General features: G+C 37.7%; 1 protein-coding gene across 1 annotated transcript; it reads right to left on the minus strand.

Moving 5' to 3' along the window:
* Window positions 1–5589: 5589 nt before the first annotated feature.
* LOC125781291 (uncharacterized) lies at window positions 5590–8455 on the minus strand. The gene is made up of 7 exons (XM_049464929.1): window positions 7835–8455; window positions 7381–7431; window positions 7261–7305; window positions 7118–7182; window positions 6833–7031; window positions 6360–6560; window positions 5590–5777 (listed from the first exon to the last, which is right to left on the minus strand). Exons 1-7 carry the CDS (start codon window positions 7970–7972, stop codon window positions 5685–5687), a joined length of 792 nt encoding a protein of 263 aa, XP_049320886.1. The 5' UTR covers window positions 7973–8455; the 3' UTR covers window positions 5590–5684.
* Window positions 8456–9904: the final 1449 nt, after the last annotated feature.

Here is a 9904-nt window from a genome sequence, read left to right on the forward strand (position 1 = left end):
AATACACAAGTTTCTTAATTTACAATATTGCTTTTTGAAAGCCAAGGCATTAAAATATTCAAATGTCTGTGGATCAGTCATAATGCCTTTGGTTCTCCAGTTAACTAATTAATGTGCATTGACAATTGGAATGTTTTACATTATCCTTCAAGCTACAGAGCTGAGCTACAGTACCCTTTCACTCTCTCTCTCCAGACCTGTTTAAGTTTTTAATAAGCACAAAATGTTGAAAGAGGAGAGAACGTGATAAACTGGAGAAGTCACAGATGAACCTGGCATGTTTAGCCAGTCCCAGTTGTTAGCTAATCGAGTGTGTTAGCTTGTAATGCTACAAGGCTAGTGCTAGCCAGTGGCTGTATCTGAAGAAGAAGCACATGCCATCTGTTTAAAAACTGAGCAGTCGATTAAAGGTGGTGTGCTGCTGTTTGGGTGGGGGCCCAGGTTCAGTTTTATGTGCACTGTTTGGAATTACTGCACAAAACTAGCAGATATATATACACATACACTCGTTTACTACAGGCTCATTGTAACGTTTGTGCCTTTTTGAGGTGGTAGGGGAAATGCGAAACTATAAGTAATGAATAACTGAAGTTTTTTTTACTTTAGCATTTATTTAACCTGGTAAAATAAGTGAACTTTTGAGTTGCTCCGATAAGTCGTTTTGTAGTAAACTCAAATATTCATGCTGTGCCTCAAAACAATTAATATAACTATGAAGATGATGTTTTACTTTTTTTAATATGCATGATTAATTAACCGAGTGTATGGGCTGTTCAAATAAAAATCTGTATGCTAAAAACATAGACAAAGTTAAAACGGTTACTGTAGATTAACACTTTGTGCTGCTTTAGAAAAATAATGCCAAGTTTTGCAGGAAAACTGATGACCGGAGGAGTTGCTGTACTTACTCAAATTTTTTACAGTGCCATAACCACATATAAAGTATCACACTGGTTCAAGCCAGGGCGCAAATTACGGGGGGATTGGGTGGGGGTCTGATCCCCCTCATTAAGACTTGAACCCCCCTCAAAAGGGGTAAAAACTATAGTTTGGAGGTCAAAACATGTATATATCCTTCATACCTACACCCATGTTAAAACTTCACCCCCCCAATTGTCACTGTATAATTCGCACCCTGGTTGTGACTGTGAATGGTTCTTCCACACTCTACTGAGGCTACTGTTTGTTAAATCAATAAATTGTTAAATTGCCAATGTGTGTCCACCATGCAAGTGTGCAACCCAAATACTCAGCTCTGCTGCTTTCTCATTTCGGTAAGATGCCTGAGATGGACAGATCAGTGTTCAATACTTCTGCAATGTTGCATGCATTGCCTCTCAAGATCAAATGTATTTTATGTTTTAGAATCAAGCATATTTAAAATTTTGGTTATCTCTGCTGTACCTAGGGCTGTCGCGGTGAAAGAATTTCCCCTGCGGTTTGACATGGTGGCTCAAAACCGCGATATGACGCGATATGGGGCTTAATTTTAGAGTTACATAAATTCTTTGTTATATTTATTAAGAATTTGTGTATATTGTTGTTTTTAAACGGTAAAGATGACACAGTTTTAAGACTAGTTAAATATGCCCACGTGGAAAAGGTATCTCAGTCCAGAGCATGTGCCCACAAGGTGCGCTCAGGCTACTTGGGCTACCACCAAACCTGAACTAAAGGTCTAGTGGATTTAGAAACATAACCATATTTGAAACATTTAATCAAGTTATTATTCGTTTACATATATTTTTATTAAACGAAAAATAAATACATATATAAGTCAAGTCATCAATAGAATATTTACAGGCTGTAGAAAAGAAGCCTGGTTTACCTGCATGTGAACTGCTGCGCGAATGATAAGGCAGTGCGTTTCCCGCGCTGATATTTCCCATCACTTAATCGTCTGTGACGTTTTTAAAATGCATTTTTATTTTATATACAGCTACTGCATAATAATCACAATGTAGCAAAGTAACCAATTATACTGTTGTTGGAAAAATAAGTCCGAAGTTGGCCTGTCCTGAGCAGCTCGCACACGTCAGAGCGCAGCACTCGCTCAGTTCCATCCTTTAGAACACGTTTCACTCATTTAAACAACTCAGACCTGTAGCTAAAAGCTCAGTGTTAACCGCAGCCCGAGCACAGCTTCATCCTCAGAAATAACGGACGGATTCGCCACTATCAGTTTTCTGTGTGTGGAAAAGAGACCGGTTCAGTTCAGAACTGAGAAAGAGAGATATGGTTCGGGTTGATCTAAGCTCTAAGTGTCCGCGCCATTCCTCCGCGTTCTGCGGTGAAGTCTGAGACGCGCGGCGGAGACTTGGTCCCTGTGTGAGATTTTTAGACAAACTATAAACCAGCCCTGAGACGTTCGTTCTCATGTCTTTATTGCGCTAAAACACATTCACCTTATGTGGCTTCAGAGAGGATCTGAGCGGAGTACATATTCCCGCTGAAAAATTACAACTTGCTTTTATTAATAATTTCCCAGATAGCCACCGAGTGCTGGCCCAGTACTGGGCCTTAGCTGGTTTCTGACTGTCCTCAAAGGTGGCCCAGAACCGGCCACCGGACTCGGCCCAGTGTATTTTTGAACGTAGGACCAAGTCTGGGCCTTATTCGGTTTCTGACTCCTCGAAGCTGGCTGAGAGTCGGTCACCGGACTCGGCCCAGTGTCTTTTTGAACGCAGGACCAAGTCTGGGCCTTATTCGGTTTCTGACTCCTCAAAGCTGGCTGAGATTCGGTCACCGGACTCGGCCCAGTGTCTTTTTGAACGTAGGACCAGGACTGGGCCTACACTGGTTTCTGACTGTTCTTGAAGCTGGCTGAGATCCTGCCACCGAACTTGGTCCAGTGCCCAACACAAGTTAAGCAAAACTTTTGTAACTGAAGGTACTTTGTCTTTTACTGTTGGTGAATTTGTTTTCTAAGAACTAGTAGGTTCAGGAACCTACAATGTTATTCCTACTACTACAAGCTACAAGCTATTTGTACATAAAATTTATGTAAATAACCACTTTGTACATCAGTACATCAATATGATTATTATATATTATTATAGGAAACACTAATAAGGAATTTACCATTGGTTTAAATAGAGTATTCTGTTTACTCAATTAGTGTTAATGAGAGAAAAACTTTGTCTGGAAGCTCAAAGAAAGACATAAAACAAAGATTTATATTAAATTTACGTTTAATTCATAAAGTTTACATATTTAAAAAATAAAGGGAAAAAAAGAAAACAGAAACAGATTACAATTTGCAAATTCTTTTTAACTCATTCAATTGAATACACTACAAAGACAAGAAATTTAATGTTGCAAATATTCACTCATTTTGAATTTGATGCCTGTAACATGTTCCAAAAGTTAAGACAGGGGTAACAACATTATGCATGCATTATGAAGACCAAATACGAGAAACGGAGACCCCGGACTGTTTCTTTAACTAGCTGAGCTCCGCGGTACAGTTAAAAAGCTCCCCACGACAGTGCTCTTACTGCCTCTCCCTATTAGGCTACAGAGGGGCATGTAGTGTTGTGTTACAGTGTTTGTTGTTGCGCCGCTAAAGTATGGAGGATGAAGAAAAAGAAATCCAACTGATTTGAAAGAATCAGGAAAAAATTGAATTGTGACCCCAAGAATCAATTTTGAATCGAATTTTGGGATTCCCAAAGATTCACAGCCCTACTTTGTACTATGAAAAACATTGGTTTAATAGGTTCGCCCAAACAAAGGTTTGGCACCTGTGGACTTCTTGTTACTTTTTACCGTATTTATTTTTATTTGTATCTGTTTTAATACGTGGTACCTTTGCCAAGTAAAACTCAATATTAACTCAACTTAATATTGAGATGATTGGTTTTAAGAAATTTGCATCGGCCTAAAACATTTTCACAGTACTGTACATATACACACATACTGTATAGGTTTTTGTGTGTGTGTGTTTGAGCTGTACTATGGAGGACCAAAAATGACATAAGTATAAATAAATAAATGCAAATATAAATGTAGAAATAATAAATATATACATGAATAAATGAATAAATAAATAAATGTTGAAATAAATATATAAATAAATGCACATATAAATGAATGAATGAATGAATATTTGCATAGGTAAATAAATAAATTAATACATTTCTTATTTATTTATATATTTATTTATATATTTACTTATATGTGCATTTATTTATTTATTCATTCATTTATTTATTTCAACATTTATTCATTTATTTATTTCAACACTTATTTATTCATTCATTTATTTATTTCAACATTTCTACATTTATTTATTTCCACATTTCTTCATTTATTTATTTATCTCCACCGTCCTGTACTTCCGGTATCAGTGAGACAGAACAAAAGGGACGGCACAGCAACATCGCGGCTATAACCCCTACTGCAGTAACAACTGCTGAAAATGAATGAGGGTCAACAGCTTAAAAATGTCGCCGCTGCAGGCCAAGGCAGGAGCAGTGTCACTACCCGATCTGTACCCCCTGCCCGATTTGTTCTGCGCATGCGCACGCATTGCAAACTGAGCAGGGGCACAGATCAGGTAGCCACGGCTGTTACACCAGCCGTTGTGCGCATGCGTCAACAGTTTTCGGCTCTGTGAGGTCGCTGCTCAAGCTTAACTTCCGTTTTCTGAATTATAGATAGACTGATAGGTGTTTAAACTAAATATTTCGAAAATCAAACAAAATAATCTATTAAAATGTATGTATGTGGTGTTTTTTTTTTTACATATGCCAAGTCTGTAAACTACTTCACATTTTATTAACTTAATTACACCTTTAGCGATAAGATTAACATCTACATGCTCAAGTATCAAAGTATTAATGAATGAATAAATTCATAAATAAATAGAGCCAGAACACAATAATTCGCATAGGCTAACTAGCAGTTTATCTTTCTGTAATCTAGATAGACTGGGAGATATAAATAAGTAAAATACAAACATCAACTAGAAAATAATGTTCTTTGTTCTTGAGCAGTTGATATATAAACTGTGCATTTTATGCTTTGTCAAATTTAACATTACAGGGTGTATGAGGCATTTAAAAAATTTAATTTGTTTACCATTATAACAAACCTGTTTGGGTTATATCCATTATATGGGGTGGTGGTGTGGTCTTTGACCATTTGTAGTATTCCTCAAGCTAACAAAGAGTTTATTAATAAAAAACATTTATTTTTGCTTAAAATACACAGCAGAATGTTTAGAAATGGGAACCAAATACCATGTCTCTAAATGTGGTCCTGTATCAATATGCTACTAACCATTAAAAATAAGGTACAACACATTTATCAAAATACCAGTTTATTTTCTTCTCAGAGAAAGCATGAGAGCAAAAAGCAAAACAAAAGAAAAACATCCCTCTCAACACACAACCACCCAGCCACTCCCACCCTACCTCACCCCACCTCACCCCGCCCCACTCCCACCTCACCTCACCCCAACACACCCCACCCCACCTCAACACACCCCACCTCACCCCACTCCCACCCCACCTCACCCCAACACACCCAACCCCCCCGACACAAACACCCACCACAACACAAAAACCCACCCTCCCCAACTCAAAGTACCCCGACACAAACACGCAACCACCCACCCAATTAAAATGGTAGTCACAATAAATAAACATTCATACAGATATTTCAAACACAGGTAACTGTTTTTACCTTCTGCTGTAGTTAGGACCTGAAAGAAACAACTCTTCAGCCTCTTGTATAGTTATTCCCTGTAGTGTAGACATGGCTTGGGTGATGCACTAACAAAAGGGTTAAAAAAATTAAATATAAATTATAAAACTGCATTATAAAGATTCAGCACTGCAGTGCAGTGATTAGAAGTGATTAGCAATGGTGGTGGTGTATGAGGTGTTAGTGCATGTTGTGCTGGTACAGTGAGTGGATCAGATATATCAGTGCTGCTGGAGTTTTTAAACACTGTGTCCATTTATTGTCTCTCATTCTATTAGACACTCCTACCTATCTGCACCACAGTGTATATGTAAAGTCAGATAGAAGCTCTGAGTCTGTTGCTGCATAGTTGGTGCTGTCAATACTCTAGTCCTTCATCAATGCTCACTGGATGTCCACCGCCGGTGGACTATTCAGGTCAAGCAAGTGAAACTGAGGTGTTTAAAAACTCCAGCATTAGCGTTAGTGTCACTGCTGAAAATGACCCAATAACTGTCTGAGAAAATGTATTGTGGTTATCATGGTCTCACAGTACTACTCTATTGGATTTAAAAAAAAGATACATTTGATTAAAATTTTTATGTAACTTAAGTCACAACAGGCTATTTAACATTGTTAATAGATATTTACTGCATACCTAGTAACCTTACCTCTGGGAACAAAACATCCAAAATGAACTGCACTTGATCCTCAATGTGGAATTCTACTGGTGCAGATTTCAGGACATCCTGAAGATAGAAAAATAGGGAGTCCTGTTCTTCCTCCGAGTCCAGGTACACTGGCACCCGTAGAGATGATCCCTTCTGGATTCTGCTGAGCCACTTCGAAGGCTCTTTTCCACAGAGTACACCCTTAGGTCAAAAGGCAAAGTGCCAAAAGCACTTCATCAAAACATGAGCAAACATTTAACATTTCTAGTTGAATGTCAAAAGTAGTTTATGTTAAAAGTTTTGGACTGTAAATCCACATTAAAAAAAAAAAAAAAAAAAAAAAAAGTCCCCCAACACATGGTGACAACAAGCATGAATTATAAGGCCTTTTGCTTATTTGCTTATAACACTGTAATGGTAAAACAATGTGCAAATTGTAAATAACAAACATTGTTAATGTGTGACAAACATACCAACAAATGTTGCCGGACTCCATGGTCTTGTACAGCAAAGTCTACCAGCTTCTTTTCTTGGGCTGTGCGGTTGACCATGGTTTGCACATGAGGTGGAATGTCTGAAGTGATTGACCTAGATACCCTAAAAAGTGGCTGAAGGGTCCCTTGCAATAGCCTGCTAGCCTTGTCAGTCCAGAAAGCAAACCTCTGGCCATGTCTGTTGAATCAAAAAACTTAATCAGCAGGTAATCAAATGAAATAAAATGCAGAAAAGGCATGAATACTTTAGCAGAGTGGCCTTACCCTTCAATCTGAAATCTTTCCATCAGTAGGATGCACCACCACTGGCGGATTAATGGCACATCATTCTAAAACATATATAACAATGATCAGACGATTGGGGTGGGGTTTGAAATATTTTTTCTATATTAATAGATGCAACTGACCTCTGTGAAGATAAATGGGGTATTGGTGCAGATACAGAGGGCATACTGTAAAAAAATAAATCTCTCTATTATACCCAATAACTCAAAATGCTGCTTATCACAACTTAAAAGGATGCTTACAATGAGTATAAGGATGCCACAGTAGTTCCCAGAAGTTTGTTGAGGGAAGTGCTGGAAACAAAATATTAAATATTACTGTTAAGTAAAGGTGTTGAACCAATAGAAACAGATGTAGACAAGTGCTTCACTAAAGTAAGCTTAGGTTCCCCCTTACTGAGTTACTGCCAAAAGCCATTAATACATGAAGTAGATGTGCTGAAGATAGAGATTGTTTCAAATTGTGTAAAATAGACAGAAAGTCCCTAGGTCTGGACAAGAAAGAATGTATGGTGGAAAGAAGACGAATGAATATAGCAAAAAGTATCAACTGGTGGGCTAGTCATGGCTCAGTTTCCCAAAATCACAGTAGAAAATTCTCTTCAAAAGAAAATATCTATAGTCTTACATTACATTTAAGCCAACTGATGTCCAGAGTTTTATATAACCCAGTAAGAAAATAAAGAAAAGGCTTTACATCAAAACTTCTGCCGGTCTTCTCTGTCCAGGGTCTTGGGTCAATCTGGCCTGCAATATGTCTGCACATAAAATGGAAAAAAAAATTAATTATGGACACACACTTACTGAAACCTATAGTCATACAATTGTTCTCCATGGTCTAGTTTCATAAAATGAGACCTAATCCTACAGCCATCGAACAAGGCTTCTGCGTAAACATAAAACAAAAGAACAAAGCTATAAATAAGCAGCCATAGAACAAGGCTTTTTGTAAATCATCAGCCATAGAACAAGGCTTTTTGTAAATCATTAGCCATAGAACAAGGCTTTTTGTTAATTTTCAGCCATAGAACAAGGCTTTTTGTAAATCATCAGCCATAGAACAAGGCTTTTTGTAAATCATCAGCCATAGAACAAGGCTTTTGTGTAAATCAGCAGCCACAGAACATGGCTCTTGCGTAAAATATTATTGGTAAAAGCCACTGAACAAGGGCAACTTTTTCCTCTCTCTTAACCTAAATATCGTTTTGTACGAGTCATCTCCAAAACCACCAGGGAGTACAGAATCTAGAAAAATGATCTCTCTCTCCACAACCAGTAAAACCTGCAATGGACATATTTCAAAATGATAAGCTAATCAACAAACTTCATTCTAAAAATCTGATTATCTATTTTTTGAAACTGTAACTCAACACATAGCAAATAGTGATCCAGTTGATTCTGTTGCATACTCCATGCAGGGAACAAAATCGCATCCTTGGAACACAGATTGTTCTGGTGTAGAGAAAGAAAATGCAACCATTCAACTACTGTGCATTGTACAGAAATCATTGCATTAATGTGCAACTGTCTGTCTGTGTGTGTGTTTAACTTCACTTTACCGGTAAACTTGAGAGTGGGTCCACATTCATCGTTTTCCATGTGGGAACCACATACATGTCAGCAATGTAAACATCTTTCCCCTATTTACAACACAACAAGATTAGCAAATGTATACAAGTACCCATGAAGAAGTATACAAAATAACAATGTTTGAGCTTCTGTAATTAATTACATGTTTTTGAGCAGCTTCTCTGATGATCTTAAAACATGCATTCCCAATCTAGACGTAATAAAACAAAATAAAGGCATAAATTACACACAAAAAAAAACTATTTCTGTGCCTTTGAGCAAGCATGCTGCAACATGAATATACTTACAGTAGACTCCATGCACTGATTTAACCCAAGACTCCACAAGTCCTCACGTGTAAGACAGATATTGTCATCTTTAACAATCAATTCTGCTGCTGGAAGGCTTTTGTCCAGGACATATTTCAACTGCAATTAAAAGAGTTAGCAAGGGAGGGGGGGTGAGAATGGTGTGAGAGTGTAAGTATGTGAGAGATGGTCTGAATATACGATTGCAAAAAATTATTGGTAGTGTCTAACAGTGTGTGAAGGAGAGTGAAATTTGGAATGGGCTAGGTGGAATCATCCCCTACCAGTTTTTCCTGGAGAGGACCCAAGTCTTTTTCCCATTTCTCTCCAGAAAAAGCATAAGGATGGTCTGTTGCTTCATCAGGTGTACCATACTCATGGTCCTGAAGTGACACACATGGAACTGCTCCATGATCTGAAGAGACAATAAAAAAAATTAAGTCTAATATTAATAAAATAAACTTTACAATATACACCTTACATGTCAACCATTACAAAAAAAACACTACTTAGCTCTTACTTTCCAACCTGTAGAAAGGCCTTAGCCGTGAGACATTGATGCAACATCGAGTCCCATTATCTTTCACCACTGATGCCACACCCTTTTTAGAGATACTATCCACAGTGAAAGGACCTTTGTGGCGGTTAGCAAGGGTGTCTTTTCTCTGTTTTATATTGAAATCTTGAGAAATCAAGACCTCATCGCCAGGACTGATTGTGCTCATTAGCTTTCTCTTACGGTTCCTGTAAGACTTTTGTTGTCTTTTCTGCGCATTTTCAATGTTGCTAAGCACCTGAAAAAAAAAAATTACACTTTACTACATGCCATTGAATTAAAAAAAACTTCTGTGGTCAGACTACATGAATTTGGACCTAACCTTCTCATTTAA

Source organism: Astyanax mexicanus, chromosome 15 (genome assembly GCF_023375975.1).
Source record: "Astyanax mexicanus isolate ESR-SI-001 chromosome 15, AstMex3_surface, whole genome shotgun sequence".
Taxonomy (NCBI): domain Eukaryota; kingdom Metazoa; phylum Chordata; class Actinopteri; order Characiformes; family Acestrorhamphidae; genus Astyanax; species Astyanax mexicanus.

Bases quoted from the DNA above. Each gene is read 5' to 3' on its own strand.
- LOC125781291 (XM_049464929.1), bottom strand. From the start codon at position 7,972: ATGGAGAACAATTGTATGACTATAGGTTTCAGTAAGTGTGTGTCCATA. The intron at 7,432-7,834 runs GTAAAGCCTTTT...TTTTGTTTCCAG, and splicing joins AGACCGGCAGAAGTTTTGAT to CACTTCCCTCAACAAACTTC. The intron at 7,183-7,260 runs GTCAGTTGCATC...TATATGTTTTAG, and splicing joins CCCCATTTATCTTCACAGAG to AATGATGTGCCATTAATCCG.